The sequence below is a fragment of the Pieris rapae genome, chromosome 22, assembly GCF_905147795.1.
Source record: "Pieris rapae chromosome 22, ilPieRapa1.1, whole genome shotgun sequence".
Lineage (NCBI taxonomy): Eukaryota > Metazoa > Arthropoda > Insecta > Lepidoptera > Pieridae > Pieris > Pieris rapae.
In genome coordinates, this window is record NC_059530.1 from 1,774,641 (window position 1) to 1,793,642 (window position 19,002).

The 19,002-nt window shown below is 32.8% G+C and overlaps 1 protein-coding gene across 6 annotated transcripts in view; it reads right to left on the bottom strand.

Annotated features, from left to right (window-relative positions):
* Nucleotides 1-19,002, bottom strand: part of LOC110997300 (segmentation protein cap'n'collar) — a 90,658-nt gene that overhangs the window by 58,476 nt on the left and 13,180 nt on the right. For 2 of the 6 annotated variants that reach the window (XM_022265394.2, XM_022265388.2), the window contains exons 1-2: nucleotides 17,089-17,384; nucleotides 1,812-3,065 (exon numbers count right to left, since the gene is read on the bottom strand). The exons of 1 other annotated variant lie outside the window; for it this stretch is intronic. In XM_022265394.2, the coding sequence (XP_022121086.1) occupies nucleotides 1,812-2,858 (1,047 nt within the window). In that variant the 5' untranslated portion in view covers nucleotides 2,859-3,065; nucleotides 17,089-17,384. Of the gene's footprint in view, nucleotides 1-1,811; nucleotides 3,228-17,088; nucleotides 17,385-19,002 lie in introns of those variants that run through there. 3 more of the 6 variants (XM_022265392.2, XM_022265391.2, XM_022265390.2) reach the window with 3 other exon arrangements.

Below are 19,002 nucleotides of genomic sequence, written 5' to 3' on the forward strand. Positions count from 1 at the left end.
TATTATATAAGATTGAATTCATCTTAGAATATAAACTAGTTAGTATATATGACGTGTATGACGAAATTAAAAGAAAACTTGATAATGAAGGTTCATTCAACTGTAATCTGTTTTTATTTTATTTAAATATTCTTAAATTAAGCAATTAAACAGTTGATAGGGACTTTCTTCTCTTCGTGACCTTATCTTTTTCCATTCTATACATAAATAATTAAAAAGATCAATGCTAAAACAAGTCGCCTCTGAAGAATGTACCAATATAATTCTCTGGGACAGGGGGAATTAAACCTGTAAATTCCAGCAGTTCCCAAGATTACATCAGCGCTACAAATATTTTTTTATACATATACTTAATAGGCGGGAAAACGAGCCTGCGGGACGCCCAATAAGAGCAGTCATCGCAGCCTATACACCCATTTCAGTAGGTGCGTTGCCGGACTTTAAGGGAGGAGTACGCTCGAATTTTGAATAGTTGGAGGTATCTCTCAGGGAAAATCCCGCCGGTAGTCGATTCCAAAGGTCGCTAGTTCGCAAAAGAAAATGCCCTGCGAAAATATTGAGAGAACATCGAACTTGCAAAACTCATTCTGTGGCGGCCCAAGGCGAGATCCGTCTCAAGTAGGGGACGCGCAAATCGCAGGAAAAGACCATTCCAGCCGAGCTACACTCGCAGCCCGAGCTGAGCTGTCAAGGCCCTTCAGCCAACAACAAGATTTCATTAAAAAATCGCTCTTAGGAGGCACAGGCACAAGAGGCAGTTAAGTCGTATCAGCTCGATACCAGCGTGGAGGGCGAATTAACACCGACCTTTTGTAAAAGTCGGGTAAAAACGAAAATACTTTCAAATTGGAACGGAGCCAATGCATTCTGGATCTCTGCAGTGATAGAGGTCACTGGAGGACTTTTCAAGGTCCACAACGAAGGTACCTTGTACCATTTCTTGCTGTGACAACATCTGTGGGGAAGGTGATATCATAACGCGTACTTTGCCCATATTTTAATTCGTACGTCGCAGCTGTTAAAACTAGATTTAATTTTCATTGAAGTTCTAGATCGTATCATAATATCTAAACTGAATATTTTCTTAGAATTTGTTAGAAAATAAAAATGTATAACCTAGAAGGATGAATTTGAATCCACAGACTCCAGAGTATTGTAATTTCAAAAATTCTTCACGCTAAATATCTCTCATCCTAAAAGTCATGAAGTGTCAAACTTCAGTGTGACATTTGACAGCACTCAAGACGCTTGAGATATGAATTTTTAGGCTAAGATCCACGCAGAGAATTGCTATTATATATTTGGCTAGCGGATCCGACAGACGTTGTCCTGTAGATATGTTCTTACATACAAAAAAACGACTCCACTTGAACACACAAAAAATGTCATCAAAATTTATCTAGCTGTTTAGGAATTAACGAACACATGCACAGAAGATTTATATACATATATACCAGTTTATTTGCTAAAATATAGATAAATAACCTGGATACCGACTTTAGCGCAGTCTGTCGGTCTGTTTTGTTAATATAAACCATACATAAACGCATCCAAAAAATTCATTGAAATCAGTCCAGCCATTAAAAGGAGTTCTTGACATACATACGTACAGCAGAATTATATATATACATACTATAAAGATATTGTGCGTAAATTAAATTGAGAGTTATATAACATAATTATGCTCACGAGGCTTCGTACGAATATAACACAATTATACTTATAAAGACGTTAATTAAATTAACTTGAAATGAAAATTTAAGTTCTATTCCATAAAATGTATGACTAACTATTGAAGGGACACCACTCACCTCCTGAGTCAGCTCGTCGCCAGTATGATGACCTTCATCGGGCTCCAACTTTACGTCAGAGGCATCCATCTCACTCACACCACTGGAGCTAGCTGTAAAACTCGTACTGGCTCTCTCTCTCTTCACTATAACTAAGTCATCTTCGAAAGGGGCCAACTCGTATATTTCTGTATCCAATGGCGTGTTTTCAAGCAAATATTGCTCCAAGTTCTCCTGCTGCTGTTTTACATCTAAACTTTGGAGATCATTCCTCAATTCTTTTACGTCTTCAAAGACTTCCCCATAGTCCTGTAGGTCTGCTATGTTCTGATGGTAGACTGACGATTCATCTAGTTCAAGCTTTTCAGCCTTTGCGGTGAAGTATGGTACGAAATCGTCAATAGCATTATCACTGTAGAGGTCATCTTCGTCGTTTGCCTCTATTTTCACCTTGACATCTAGAAGATCTTCCTTCTTTAACTGCATTTCATCAGTCAGCAGAAACTCGTTCACGTCGAACGATCGACTCCCTATCTCCGCAAAGATGTCTGATTCGGTTCGATTTTCAAAAAAGTCCGCCGATAGCGTGACTACAGCATCCGGTGTGTGCGGTTCGTCAGCTTCCGTTTCCTCCTCGCTTATTTTCACTTCTTGAGCTACATTTTCGTCTGAGGAAACGGCATCTTCAGTTTGCTGCTCGTCGCTTGGAGGCCCGGGCGCAACTGCCGATACATTATTAACCAAATATGTATGAATTGCTTGATTATGCCATATCCGGTCATTGTTTACCCGATAATTATACCGCCCTAGGGAATTAAGCTCTTCGAACAGATGTCTTTCGTGATTTAGTAGAATGTTGTCCAGCGATTTAGGGTGTACAAATCGCGGTCTTATCAATGTTCTGGCTTCTTGTTCCAATGACCAATCAGATCCGTTAGAAATATGGAGGCCGGTGAGCATTTGTTGTGTTTCTATCTCTAAGAATTCCTCCGGGTTCGCCTTTAGGAGGCTTAATACTAAAGCTAAGCGGAGTAGTTCGTCTCCGTAAAGTTTTTTTAAGGCAATCATTGTTGTTTGCTATCAGTCTTTGTTTGAGCACTTAAATGAGATCATCAACTAGTTAGTCCTTTTTACCTCGTTCCTTCTCTTCCGTTTATCGGGAGACATTTTGAGGCGATGTCAGAATCTTACGTGTTTTGTTTTTGAATCCATTTTGCTAGTATTCATAATGACTCACTTGAATGTTTGCCAATTAGTTCACTATAGGCCTGCTACCTACAAATTTATATTATAGACTATCTTGCACAAAGGAGTTTAGAGTTATCCTATATCGTAACAAAAATTACGTTTGAATATTTAATTTGTAGCACGAAGTCAACGACGCCGTACTTTGAATTAAATTAACATTTGACTTTTAAATACATAATTAATTACTTAGTTTTTAAATTAAATTAAAGAAAGGTTTTAATAAAATCTACTTGCGTCAATATTAATATTTGGTTTTATGCCGTTTTAAAATTAGAACACTAACACCAACAGCTGATCATCAAAACACTCGATTAACAAAGTTTAAATTTAGAATCCAAACAAAGACTCTTTTTGCCTTAACGTACCGAATTGTTTTTAAGTAACACTTTTTACTCAGAATTTTTTACGAATTTTAAAATATAGTTTTTCATATTTTGAAAAATGAAGTTAGATCGTAGAAAAAGTTCCGATATAAAATAATATTGTAAATTCAAATTTCGTATACGAATTGAAAATATTTTTGAATATAGAATCCACAACACCAATATCACATCTAAGTGGAGAAGAAAGTTTATATTAGATTCAAAAACTCAAAATGCATCATAGACGCGAAATCACAGATAATACTCGCGCGGGCCGCGCGGCCACAGCGACGACCCACAGATAACTGACGTTCGTACTCAACACGAGATACAAAATTATACGTTCATTGACTTGAAACGTGTGTTCAGATCGCCAAATATATCATATGAAGTGAAATATTAAGTTTTTTACGCACCAAAAAATATGAACATTTTTTGTTTGCATTTTAATTACACAAAAAGATAATTAGTATCCACTCTTTATTCGTAATCTGGTTAGGAGCACCGAATAAGATAGTTTTAGGATTATTTTTTGACAGACAGAAAAACATTTAGGACGTTTGTCGATTTGTACATTTGCCATACTGGATGTATAATAATGTACATATTAATTTCTAATTTATACATTGTATATACAATATTATATGATATTACAAAAGTACAGAACGCAAAAAAACTATTTGTCGTTTGCGGTAAATTATCTTATCAAACACAGGAATTATGAACGATAAGGAGCCATCAGTACTATGACATAGCAAGTTATTTAATGTCCGTAACTATACCTACTAAGATAAGCCTAACAACGCACTCGCGAGCTTTCTCGCATTGAGGGTGTCCATGAGCGGTGGTAACACTTAACATCATCCCGTTTGCCCCGTATTATAAAAAAGACGGACGTGTGACGTTATAAGGACTAGAGGTTGCGTCACAGCGTAGTAAAAAAAACAAAAAAACAATTTTGTTGACATCTTAACTTTGACAGTACTTTAAGTAATTTATACATACGGAAAGAGGCAAATGATTTTTATCTAAATAAAAAAAATACGTTATCAGGCCATTAATAATAACTGATGTGATTTAATATAGGGGCGATAATAGTCTATAATGATACTGTAACAGATAATGTTCATTTAAATCTTGACTCATTTGTATGCTCATAGATAATATAGATTTGTCTATCTCTATGGTTTATAATCCTGGTTTCATGGACAACATTTATTTCGGGTGAGACAAATAAATTCCTTACAAAAATATAAATTAATCAATTTATCACTTTATCTGCTAGAATTTTAAAAGGCGCAATTTTATATAATATCCATAAACAACGTTATTTCTCTATGATATATTCAACACGTGTTCATGTCGTTATTGCAATATTGTAGTAATGACGAACGCTTAAAATGTAAATTAATATTACATAGGTTATTTAAAAAACTCTTAATTCAAGAAAAATCTTATTCTGTCTCTCTATGTCAACATAGTTTCTGATATGTATATTTGTGAATATGGGTTAAAATAAATTAAAGATATTGAATTTTTCATTTTCAAGATCCTGTCAAGTCGTTTGACAGTTCCGTCCTCGTCCTCGTTTTACCCCCCCAGCAGACCGTGGCTTAAATTAGAACGGGGTAATGAGTCTGCTACAGTTGCTAAAAAGGTATGGTAATGTCATTGTCAAAAGTGACGGGATGCAGTGTCAAGTATCGTAAGTGTAAATTTGCACTTTGAACTTTGATCCATTACATATCTATACTTCGCAGCTAACTCGCTTAATTAGCAGTACAATTAACAGCCTGGCCTTTTAACTTAACGGCGCCGTTTAACTTGTAGTTGTAATATATCCTTTGTTTAAAAGATTTTGTTAAAAAAATATAAATAATTCGCTAATTACCAATGTTGTTTACGCCCAAACACTTGTATCATAAATTCTCGTCCTTTTATTTTTGGATTGCCGCCATTACACATCGTGTCACAGACTCAAAATGTCACTTCAATGACATACTACAGATTATGTGCATTCCATATTTTTGGCTTTGTTTTTTATTTTTATTACTTTACTGAGCTTGTTGATAGATTTCTTTGATGTTTTTGCGAACAAGAACACAAAGGAAAAATAAATTCTAAAACAATGCACTTTATAATTTATAGTATAAGCGTGAATAGTTTCTCAAACGCCATAAATTTTGACAGTATGGAGTGTTAATTCACACATTTTGTCATTATTTTAGATTGTTTGGTAATTCTATAATTTTTCAGTATGACTTGTAATTGTATTTTTTTTTGCACTTCTTGCACTTGACCCTAAAATTTTTTTTAGTATTTTCCTAACTAGTATTGCCTGGAAGAGATCGCTTGGCGCCTAAAGCCAAGTAGATAAGTAACATAAATTCTTAATTACAATTAGCATTGCAATTAAGAATTTATGTTACTTATCTACTTGCTTTTAAATGTAACTTTAAACAAATAAATAAATATCCGTTTAAACAGTCAGGAAAGAGTTTATTACCAACATTTAAGTCTTGACAGACAATAGAGAACAGATACCAAAGATTAATCAACGAAATTACTTAATTATTCATGACATTACTATTTAAAATAACCTCTATGTGCATCAGCCATGACACAGAAAGCATCAATTAAACAACTGAAAATGGCGCGAGTACTTTCGCAACAATAGTTAACACTTTCATTTGGATTACTTTCTTTTTTGCAGATGACACCAGGTTTTCAACCGCCTCAAAAAAGGCTTTTAAGTGTTACGTGTATGTTTGTTTGTTTGTTCACGAATCTGTTTGATATTTAATAAAGTAATAACTGTTCACGTTTCATCGAATTTATTTCAATAGACATGAGTTTCAACTGACGGTAGTCTTAATTTTTATATAACTTTTATTATCTATCTACCGCTGCGAATTTCGATGTTTACAATAAGATTTTTTACCTACTTTTTTGTTTTTATTAGCATACCAACATTATGCTATGCTACCCCATACGCTGTTCGCTTTCCCATAGTAAAAAAAACTGGGTTTTAGATTTTCCCGACAAATGGTTTTCTCTTAAAAAAATATTTTTTTTTTTCTGTCAAGGAAGGATAATAGAACCTTACCAAGGAATTAAGGAAACCAATATGTAGATACAAATCCGTAGCTAAATGTTTTAAAATGTAAAAGATTGTTATTTAACTATCCACATAATGTTAGTAAAACATTACAGATAATTTATTGCACGTCTCTGAGTAGTGTAAAAAGTCTGATTCCCAATTCCCGACCTACAGATTTATGCGCAGAAGTCATAAACACGAGTAGAGAATAGACGTACGTCCTCGTAACCTTGAACTCAACGAAGTGTTGACGTAAAGCGCGCGAAATGAACGACGAAAGTCGCGGATCAATGACCATAGATAATTTATCGAAAATGTAGACAAAATAAAGGACATACAATTGTATAATCTGTCTTATTATCGTAACTGAATTTAAAAATAGAATATTGTATGAAGAAATTATTTTGGCTTAAACGTCTCGGTTGCAGGCCATAAAATCTAAAGAAAAATAAACTGGGCCGTGTTTGTTTATTTATTGCACGGCAAGCTGAATTCTACATTCAGACAAGTTTTGCTCTTGCAAATTATACAATGTCACAGCAGAATATCTAGAGAAGCATGCGACCCAGTAATTTTCAATAATTTCGCTTAAAACAGCGTGTTTTCTCGATTAGAAAATATTTGATCAACACAACACAAAATGGCGGTCTGAAGTGTTGTACTCGCATTGGTACTTTTACTCGGTAAATATTTTTGTTGTAAGTAAATATTAATTCCCTGGGTCTAATGCATAGATATATATTGCTATTGCGTTATTAAAATTCATTACCATTAATTATGTAAATAATTAATTGAAGCTACATCATACAAGAACTAGGAAAAATGTTCAAAAAGAAATACTAGATGGCGGGTTAATAAATTAATTTGCAGGAAACTTAAAGTACCGAATTATTTTCGTACGTCATATTTAACATAATCATAGTTTAAAATATATATTTACTTAAACAGGAAAAAATGTCGGAAAAAAACCGTCAAGCAAATCTCTAGGAAAAATTAAAAATGCAAATGTAGGTAAACATAAAATACAAGTACATACTTATAAATGAATATTGTATAAGAAATATATCCCGAAACAGATAAAGAAATATGAGTTGTAGTTTTGTTTACTGGGTGAGTGAAAAAAAAAGGAAGTTATGTGCGGTTGATAAACAAAGATACTTCAATAGGCATGACCCACCATTTCGTTGCCATTTAATTGGTCACGGAACCGGGACATCGGACTTCCATTATCGCTTTTTTTATAGAACAGGGGGCAAACGGGCAGGAGGCTCACCTGATGTTAAGTGATACCGCCGCCCATGGACACTCAATGCCAGAGGGCTCGCGAGTGCGTTGCCAGCCTTTCAAGAATTGGTACGCTCTTTTCTTGAAGGACCCTAAGTCGAATTGGTTCGGAAATACTTCAGTGGACAGCTGGTTCCACAAAGTGGTGGTGCGCGGCAAAAACAGCCTTGAAAATTGCGCAGTTGTGGAAAACTTCGCTTACCACATTCTGACTCTGATTTGTGATCATTTTAGTCATAGACAAGTACCTGCCACACAGCCTTTTAACTAAAGAGAAACATCAAGATAAATCATACCGATTATAGTATCTATGTGTTTGATAATTTTACAATACGACCTCTATATTATATCTGGCCATATTAAGTAAAGGTATTATATATCGACTTGCTTGGATTATACAGGTCGTTATGTTTATTTTAATTCTAAAAAGATGGGTACGACTGGCTTGTTATTTTTATTTCTGCCCAGAACACCAATCGAAATTGGCATTGCATTGCTTCTGTTTTAACACCTGACAGAATCTTTGACTTCTGCAAATGTTTAGCCTTAAAAGCTATTTTAATATAAAAAGCAACTTTAATAAATAATGTAATCCCATCCATTGCGTATAATGTAAAAACCTTTATGCAATGGTGGCAATCAATTCGAAAACAATTTATTAAAAGCTCCATTTATCACATTAAAGATTAATAACTGGCTGAATAAAAAAAACAAAAAAATTGTCACTGTCATTTTGTCTACATAAAAAATGATAATAATAAGATGATACTGTCAGTTGTCAGTGACAAAACGTACTATTATTTTATTCGAAGATAAATGCTTTTGAAAAGAGGTTTTATATTTCAAATCAATTGCATAAGGCCCTGTATAGAACCTAGGCCATATGTATGACCTAAAACTAATATGGAGTGCACCAGACCGCTGACCATAATGCTACATTTGGTATGCAACATGAAATGTTGTTTTCAATGAATCCTAATAGCTTTGTTGTGTATGATTCATTTCATCTCGTTAACAAAATTATATTTTTCAAAAGCTTACAGATCAGTGATGGCTTCAGCTTTCATCGTTCACGGCTGTGCAGCAATAAATTTTTCATTCACATCGAACACAACCACGTAGAGGTAAATATAGTTAGGAAACTAGCATGCTAACGCCCAAACCCATAACCTAGCTCAATCCATTTGACCATCTGAGATAAACTTCTTAACCCAAATGTTGATATAAGTGTGTAAATAACCAAGCAACGGATTGTAAGAGCCATCTATCGATACAAGCCATGCTAGGTCGGATCGGCGTATGTGGATGGACGTTTGTATGAAAATGGCAGTTCAACTGTGCCAATATCCTATCTTAAGGTTTTACACCAGTTTATAAAATTATAAAAAAAAAGGTATTTGATATGTTTTAAACCTAGACATGTATAATTTTATATTAAGTATTTGTACTTACGGTTTTGTTTACTTCATTTGTTTTTAATTGATTATCAAATATGAGTATAAAGAGCGAAGAGATTGCATTTAAGTAATGCATTCTATACGTCGCCAAAAATGGTTTCACCGCAAGATTTATTTTATATATATATACATATGATATAACATATAAAAGTACATACAACGCTTAATTTTCACCCCTCTACAATTAAACCTTATTTTTTATTTGATAGTTAAGGATTTAGGCCTTAATTGACCAGATAGTGTCATAATTTAATTTAGCACACATTTCTTTTTCATTAGATTTTGTGGCCTGTTAATGGTTTTAAATTGAGTACGTGCGTATATTTTATTTGCGTTTTTATATAAACCATAATACTCGTACGTCCTTTTTTCTACCTTTTTGATAAATTATGACTAATCCATTTTACCCTACTAAGTACATATATATAATAAATTTCGTTAATGCGTTAAAGTCAGAATCATTAAAGATTTCACGTATACGTCATTTAAATAAACCAGGCCGTCCCGAATACGAAAAACCTTGCCATATAAATACATTAATTTTCGTACAAGAAATGGCAATTTGGATCTTGGCATTCATTTATTGCGTGGATTTGTTTGTAAATTATGAAAATAAGTGTTACGGTCAAACTTTAAAATAGAATAGGCATTTTCACCGCATACAACTAAATAAAGTCAAGTCGTTAAAAGTATTACGTAAAAAAAATCCCGCTTTTTGCTTTTCTTATTTTGTGATTACGTCACAGTAATTAAATACTTTTTTACACATACTACCCACATACTGTCTATGCTTGAAAACGCATTTTCGAGGATTCCTACAAAACATACGGGGACATGCTTTGCGATAAGTTAAAGATAATACAGATCAATTTTAAGGATAAGACATAGGAATTAAATTTGACATAACAGAGGACATCGCGCAGGCAGAGCACCAGTCCTAAAAAGGCCGGCAGCGAAACCGCAAAACCTCTGCCATTGAGTGTCCATGGACGGTCAACACTTATCAGTTTGCTCCCTGATCTATAACAATGACTCGCACTTCATTGGTGCACAGCACATACCTCATGCAGTCTCTTTTCTAATTCTATACTTCCGTATAATATACTAATCCAAGATATAATCCAGATGTTAAATCTTGGCAAGTTGGCACATATCCTTCCATCGCTTCCTTATTGGCGCTATTAAATATAATCTGTAATTTCATTTGTTTATTATATCTATTCTGTGGTTCAACTTAAGTTTGAAAAGTAATTTTGATGTTACCTGTAGTCATTGATATTTCTGTTTCTTGTATATTTAACTTTTCACTTTAATGAAGTAGCTTGGAGGGTGTTTTACGGCCTTTGACAGATCCGATAATGCAGAATTAAGGAAAATGATAATAAGGAAAAAATTATACCGTCCAATGACAGTGGACGAATAATCGCAATTTATATTTTTTTTAAACAAATTATTTACATTAAAATAACAAGAAAATATCATTACCTCTATTATGTCATCTCGAAAACTATTGTTTTTATGTAACAAGGGGCAAACGGGCAGGCTCATCTGATGTTAAGTGATACCCGTCGCCCATAGGCACTCACATTGCCAGAGGACTCAACTCTCAAGTGTGCTGCTGGCCTTTAAAGAATTGTTACTATTTTTGAACCCTAAGTAGAATCCGTTCGTAACCTAAACTAAACCGTTTTTAATGAATCTAGGAATATATCAGATTTAAATCGATAAGACTTAGTTTCTGAGAAAATTGTGGACGTATACTTAGGAAGTAAGTACCCTACACCTGTTTTGAAACCTAAATAAAACACCACGCATAAATATCACAGACACAAAAATAGATCTGATTTTAGTCAAATACTTATAATAAAACTTCTTGAATATAAAATTACAATTTTACTATTAATACAACATTACACGATTTTCTATTATCAATATATGACTTCGCTAGGACAAAACCGCATGCAAAAGCTAGTCAACAATAAATAGCACAAGGTTTGTATGCATTTGTGGCCTCAAATGTACTTCGAGTCACTCCAAGGTGAGGCCGACACAAAATATTGTTATAATCCACATTTCTCTCATAAAGGATAATTAGTCGCGAACAATTCAGTCAGAACTTTATGTGTCATTTGTCACCTTTCAAGCGATTTAATTATTAAATCGTAAAGCGGCTTTGTTCTCTCTAATTTTAAGTTTAAATAATCATAGTAATAACAAGATATATAAACTGCCACCTTTATTATATTATAACTTCCTGGAGTTAGAATAAACATGATCAAAAGGGCGGGAAAAATTATTTCACAACAGATTAAAAACGAAATGCAGGGACATCTACAATCAGCGCGATGACGTAATACCCTGAAATGCGCTAACGAAGTATTTCCCACTAAGGATATATATAATTATATACAGATTCTCGATGAGCCACAGACTAGGACAAAAAACCGCCTTCACCGGGCAAGGCCTTTAGCCTCCGCCCGTTGCGTTGCTCTCCAAAAGAGCTCTCCGAGTTGAGCTTACAAAGACAATTTAAATAATAAACTTTTACTGGAGTCTTCGGCCCAGTCTGACTGGACGGGATGCTCCAATATAATTATATGGAGGGAAGGTTATATTGAGAATATACAATTGTATATGAAACTGTAGATTTATAATCTAAGGTATTAATCTTGCTTTTGTAACAATATTTAAACACTTCTCTTTTGGACAACAAAAGAATACGGCCTAAAAGCGTGCATGGAAAATGGAAAAATTTAGAGACGAACCTTGACTCCTTTGGAAGTATTTTTATAGAACAAGCGGGCAAGACGGAAAAAAGGAGGAATAATAAAGAAGCGTTGCAACTCCTTTATTGGCGTTTCTTAATAATTTAATAAGGAATTAGAATTAATGAAACCTAAAAGTATAATATTATTTTATAAATGTGACGAATACTTAAATGACCCTAATGCTTGGGATTGATTTGCTCCAGTTCAAACAATTTGTATTAAAAACTTGGCGATTGAAAAGAGTGGCGGAAAGTTTCTTGCCAGTTCTTCCTACCCGCTCTACGCCCTTGACTTGCGAACTGGTTCTAAATGTAAATTTACAATTAATTTAATTTGTTTTTTTTTGACATTCATAAGTGTACATGTTTACCTATATGAATAAAGATATTTTAGAGTTTGAGTTTATAATCGAATATAATCAAATTTTATTTTAATAATTGTAAATGGCCTAGTGTTATCGCATAAGTTCAATTGGCGTTTAAATATAATCAATGGTACTCGAAACAAAGGTAGTTGCGAAATGAACAAAGAATGCTATTTCTGTATTGTTTATGGCAGGAAGATGATGCCCTGCCGTCCTTTCTGTCTTTACACCTACGCAAGCTTATATGTACATAATACGTAAGTGTTACATTAAGCTGACAATAGTATAAAAACATTTTATTTATTCGATATTTGAAAATAGTTTAAGTTAAAATTTAAATTGAATTAATGTTTTTTTTTAAATCCCGCCAAAACGCTAAAGATGGCGTTACATTAGTCCATAGAACATACAATGTTTGTAAACACGTAAAGGCCTACGCTTTTAATTATTATTACCATAATTTAATGAGACGAATACATATATATTATTCAATCAAAAACAGTTTCTGACGAAATTCAACTACATAATTGTATTAGGATAACGCAGATGAACACATAATTGAATACCGATAATGATACATCATCTTCGATTCGACTAATCGGTGCCCGTATAATCACGTGCTGACGCATAAATAAAGATATTTTTATTTATGGATTTCTGAAAACATTAACGATTTTAAAAGTTTTTACGTTATAACGTACCCATATAAAAAAACTTGGCGATTAAAAAGAGTGGCGGAGAGTTTATTGCCAGTTCTTCTCTTCCGTTCTACGCCCTTGATTTGAGAATAAAATACGAAGCATTTAATGTATATTTATTTTTTTGACGTTCATTTTGGAGTGAGTTGAATTAAAAAACGCTTCATAACTACTGTCAAATATTCTATTGTAGTCATATAATCTCAATTTATGCATCCTAGTAGCAAACTCGAACGGGACTTTAAAAAAGAGTACGTCACCGCCATAATGAAAAAAGATTGCAAAAGCCCACGAGCAAAGACTCCACCAACACGTGAAAATCGAGGCTATTCAACTTCTTTACACCACGGGACGAGAGTGAAGATTGAGACGGACAAAACCATATAGATTACTGAATTAGTGCATGTAAATCTTAGGTAGTGTTATTTAGATTCCTTTTAAGTAAATTAGATTAGTTTTTAATTAGTTGTGTTAAGTTCGGCTAGATCGGAATGTCCAACGATGTCTATTTCAGAGGCAATAGAAAAAAAAGGTATATAATCAACTAGACTCAGATTCCGCCTATTCTGCCAAAAATGTCTGTCTTATCAATTAATAAGATTTTTGTAAGCAACCCGTTACATAAAGGATATTTTTTTTTTTGGTTTCATAGATATTTTTTTAACTGTAAGTGTATAAGAGTAGCTTAACCGCTGGATAAACAATTTAAAACTTTATCAAAGACAATTCCGGTCATTAACTCTATTTAGACAAAGTTAATACATTTACAAATTTAAGTAAAAAATCACAATTTGCATAAGTGATGTCATCAGGTCACCGACCGTATTGACACAGCCTTTAAGCATTGTTTTGAAACCTTATATATAGGTTTTCTGTGTGGGCATCTTTTTTGTGAATCAGCCGAAATTGTTTATTGTTTTGATGGGACAAGAGGAGCGATTTACCGTTCATTCCTCGGATCACTTGGGGTAAGGTACTCAATCCCGTATGTCAAATTCAATATAATTTTGACAGTTTGTCTTACTTTTTTTTAAGAGGGGGAAAACATGCTCAACTAATTTTAAGTTTTATCGCCATCAATGGACATTCGCAGACCATCCCGCGACTGCCCAAGCCGAGGTTCGTGTCTCACAGGAGACGCCCTTGCACAAGTCGGAAACCCGCAATTCAGAACTATTATTTTGTATTAATAAACAAATGTTCGATTCAGTTTTGATTATTCGTCTTCTAACCATAACTCGCAGGGCAAAACATTTAACATAATGCAAATTTGCAATTTCGAAGAACCAGCAATAAACATCGCAATTTTCTTTGTTTGCTAAAATAAGATTTCGTATACAAAGGAAAATACTGCAAAATCTACATAGACTTACTAAAAACGTAGAACATTATTTATAGACTTCGAATCGTCTGTGGTGCATTGGCCGCGTTCGACCGTGTTGCCTTGAACAAGGACGTCCCATTAAAAAATAAGAACATCGACCGATCAAGGTGGCGGGAAATTTGACGTTCGCGTATACATCTGAACTGTCAAACCAGGAGCGCTATAAAGCTTGACAGTCGAGGTACTATGAATAAAATAAACGACTTTAAGTGACTTTATTAAGCATTGCTTAAACGTGTCACACGCAGGAGCTCCATTACGTAGCTTTGAAGACCGTACGGTCTTGGAAGGCGGTGAAAAACTTTGATTTATATTCACTCATTTACTCAGAAAACTTAATTTACATACTCAAATAAAAGTTGACTAAATTGAAACTATATTATTTCCGCAGTCCTGTACCCATCGCTTCCTATTATCCAAACGTAGCGGATAACGTGTCATGAAGTACCTGGATACTTCTACGTAATTTATTTATTTCTACAGAAATATAATACAATTTACATATTTATATAAAAAGGAGGCTAACTCTTCCGGACATCAATGTGACAAAAAAAAAATATATCGCAATCAACAAATCGTATCAATCGTACAAAAATTGGGGATAAAATGTGGAATACGAATTTAATACGTAAACGATTTCTCAAAAAAGCTATAGACGTAAAAAATAATGTAAATCGTTCTTATAATCTTTTAAAAAAGTTTTTTAACGTACATTCACATCTAAAGTACTTTATAATTCATAATTATGAAAATTTATATTTAAAGAGGTAATGGCATTCATAATTTATAATCGGACGTTCATGTGACGCAATTAAACATTTGCATTATGTTTTCTTGTCTATGAAATATTAAAATTATCGCAATCCATAATCATTAGTAAACATCTCATTACAATATTACGCAATAATATTTGTATAACTAAAATCCTACAGCCGCTCGGATGTACTTATAAAACTCATTTTTATTTACTTTTTTACTAACAGAGCCTGAAAGTCAAAACTAAACAACTAGGTGTCAACATTGTCTTATTCGAAATAGTATTTTAATTTCATGTAACAACAATCAGGTTTTATATGTGAGACAGTAACGGGTTGCCTGGAAATATTTATTAAATATTTTTGGTTGAGTATACTGGTTTACTTATTAGATATTTTCTTCATAATTAGAGAACTGACAATAATTGTAATTTTATTAATAAAATTGTTTGACATTCAAATATTAAATAAGTTTTAATATATAAATTTTAAATATCTAAAATTTGCATTTGGATATACAGTAACATATTCAAAAGAAAAATTATATGTACCCTGTGTGACATAGGCTATATTTTTTTCAAACGTATGAAAATTACAGCCATAAGATGTTGTAAGGTAACTAAGATATTTAAAGAGGTAATGGCATTCATAATTTATAATCAGACGTTCTTTGTTCAGAGCAATTGATGGCATACTAAATAAAAAAGTTCATAATTTTTTTTTAGAATACACAAGGCCAGTTATAGTACTTAATGAAATTATTTTTATTTTTGTCCATGCCAACAACTTACCCAGAAGACATGCACACACTGCCCACTTTTATATTTAATATGTATAAACAATGCATGTATAAAGTAATAACAAATAGCTCATTGGTTTTACACATCACAAAGGGTGATATGAAAAATTTTTTACAAGACCTTGAAACTTTTAAAACTTCCAATGTATACAAACAGTGGAAAGAAAATTTGTGAAATGTTCCAGTGTCATAGAGTTTTTTAATAAATTACACCTAGAGTGCTGAGGTACTCTGAATTAGGTATAAAATGTAGGTAAAACTATTTTCTTTTTCATTAATATACTGTGTTTAATGGTAATGTTAGGTTAATGCAAACTACAGTAACTGTAATTCACATAAAATTAAAAGAAATATAGTATTTGATCAGAAAGTTAGTGATTAACTTAATTAAATGCTAACACTGGACCTCCTACACAATACAAGCACTATAATCTTGCAATAACATAATGAATATTGCTACTTTGCATTAAACATATCTTAATAATATAGTAGTTAAATTATTTCTTTTATATTGTCTAGACTCATTACACAATTTTTTTAAATTTATTTCCACCCACAAGGTAGACAAAGGTTTCTCAAGTTAATGTTAAGTATTTAATCAAATGATATACATTAAACATTAAAACTTAAACATTGTTTCATAAATATATTTAACACAGGGACATACATTCAAATTATCTAGAGTTTAAATTGATAATCATTAAAAGGAGCTAAGGTGATATACATTTCGGCTGGTTTTCAATAATACTTTATGTTATTAAAATTAAATAATTGCTTTATAATACATACAATAATAATAATTAGTCAACAAGACTTCTGATAAGAATCTAATAAGGGAGCTTTTTTATTTATTGTTGTTAATTAAAAGAACCTAACCTATAAATTGTCTAAACTAGTTTGGTTAAGGTAACTGAATGATAAATATAACTCCAATTTAGTTAATTCAGTAGATTTCCAAGTTATAAACAAAATAATACGAATGCTATGCGCGTCGTCTTTTCGTTGTTGTCTGAAAATCGGTAATAAAGATCAAGTAGACTACAGAACGTGTAAAAACCCGTAGTATTATAGTAATATACCTTTGTGCAAGATAGTAGCAACGTATTTAACTTAAGTTCCGCTTCGTTACCTTCAGTTACGGATTAAACTCAATAAAAACCGTAAAAACAAGGAAAACTGCAAGTTATTACTGCTTCATTCTCCGCCTTAAATCACTCAAAATCCTTGATTATACAATTTTTCACTCAAACACACTCACTACAAGGATCATAAATTACACTTTCAATTGCGTTTTTAAGATGTTATCAGTAATTTCACAATAATTTTAAAGTTCTAAAAACAAATAACTTCTTTTCAGTACCGTTTACAATTTGCGACTGACTTCACTTTGGTTCAAAAACAGCCGATGACACGTCATGCTGCTTGACAGATAAGAGCAATGCGTTGAAACGAGATAGATATATTCAGCTCCTATAAGTACCTTGATGAGTCACGTTGAAAAATCAATGATTTTTTTAAATTTATGAAGTCATTTAAGAATTTCTTTACTGATTTCAACTCCGTAAATGTTAAATTGATATACTTTAAAAATCAACGTTAAATGTTTCAACTTTGATTTTCATAAAAGCGCTATCTAGCATACAGTAGCAGAACTAGCATAAAATCAGCTAATCAGAATAAATGTATTTATATGTTTGTAAGCTTTTCCTATTCGGTTCTAGATGTCGCTTTAAAAATATTTATTTAAACAATAGTTTACTCTTTCTTCAAAAGAAAATTATATCAGACCAATTTTAAAATTTCCACTGTGAAGTTGATACCACGTTGCTTGTAAATTATTCATAAACATTGTAGATAGATGTATTAATACAACAACAAATCAAAACGCGTTTTACACGATGGTGGTCAATTGTATTTAATAAAAAAACTTATATTGCTAAGTCATACCATTAACTAGGATATAATAAAGAAGAAGTTCAAGGTGATGTCGATTATTGATAATGTTTGACTAGAGTAACTACTACTTAACATCTAATGCGTCATACTCATAATACGCTGTTTTGCATAATATATCTTTTTATTGCATAAGCAATCTATGTTTTGAATATACTGTATGCGTCTGTGATTTTTAAAAGCATAGTACAATATATATATTTCCAAAAAAATACTTAAAAAAACAATCATTTAAATCAATTATTCTCTATATTTATTCTCGGTACTTTTTTGTTGTTATATCCGCGAAAACACTTGATTGCGTTAAAACGATTGTATTGTGGTAGTCCTATTTCTAAGTATATTTTTAAGAGGAAAGATAATTAAAAAAAACCGTTATGCGATACCGGCGCTCATGGAGACTCACATTACCAGAAGGCTTGCAAGTATGTTGCCGGCCTTTAAAGAAATAGTTCGCTCTTTTCTTGAAGCACCCTGAGTAGAATTGGTCCGGAAATACTTTAATAGGCAGCAATAATACATAATGGTGGTACACGGCAAAAACTGCTAAGAAACACTCAATAGTGAAACAACGGATGGCGGTGATAAAGATGGTATTTTGTATTCTGTCTCGACAGTGATGATGGAATTTAGCTGCAGGTATTAATCCAAACAACTCCACTGAACACTCTCCATGGTATTTCATTATTTGAAAGAATCCACGTCTTAAAGAATGATTTAAAATAATATTTCACTGACAATCTTAAATTGATGAACAGGCTATAGAATATAAGAAATAAGAATCCATATGTGAACGAAAATTTTAAGCAAGATGTGGAAAATACCAATTATATACACTGTATCGTCTCCGTACTTCGAGAGCAAACAACGCATATGGCAAGAACGTCGAGGTATTTCCTACAGCGGCTAATAAATGGACTACCCGGTGAGTTATTAGATAGCCTAACGTTAACCAACATAAAAAGCCAGTTTGAAGGAATTTCTCCTGAATCTCTCTCAAGCTGAAGAAGAGCTATTCATTAATACATACCACAGTGGTT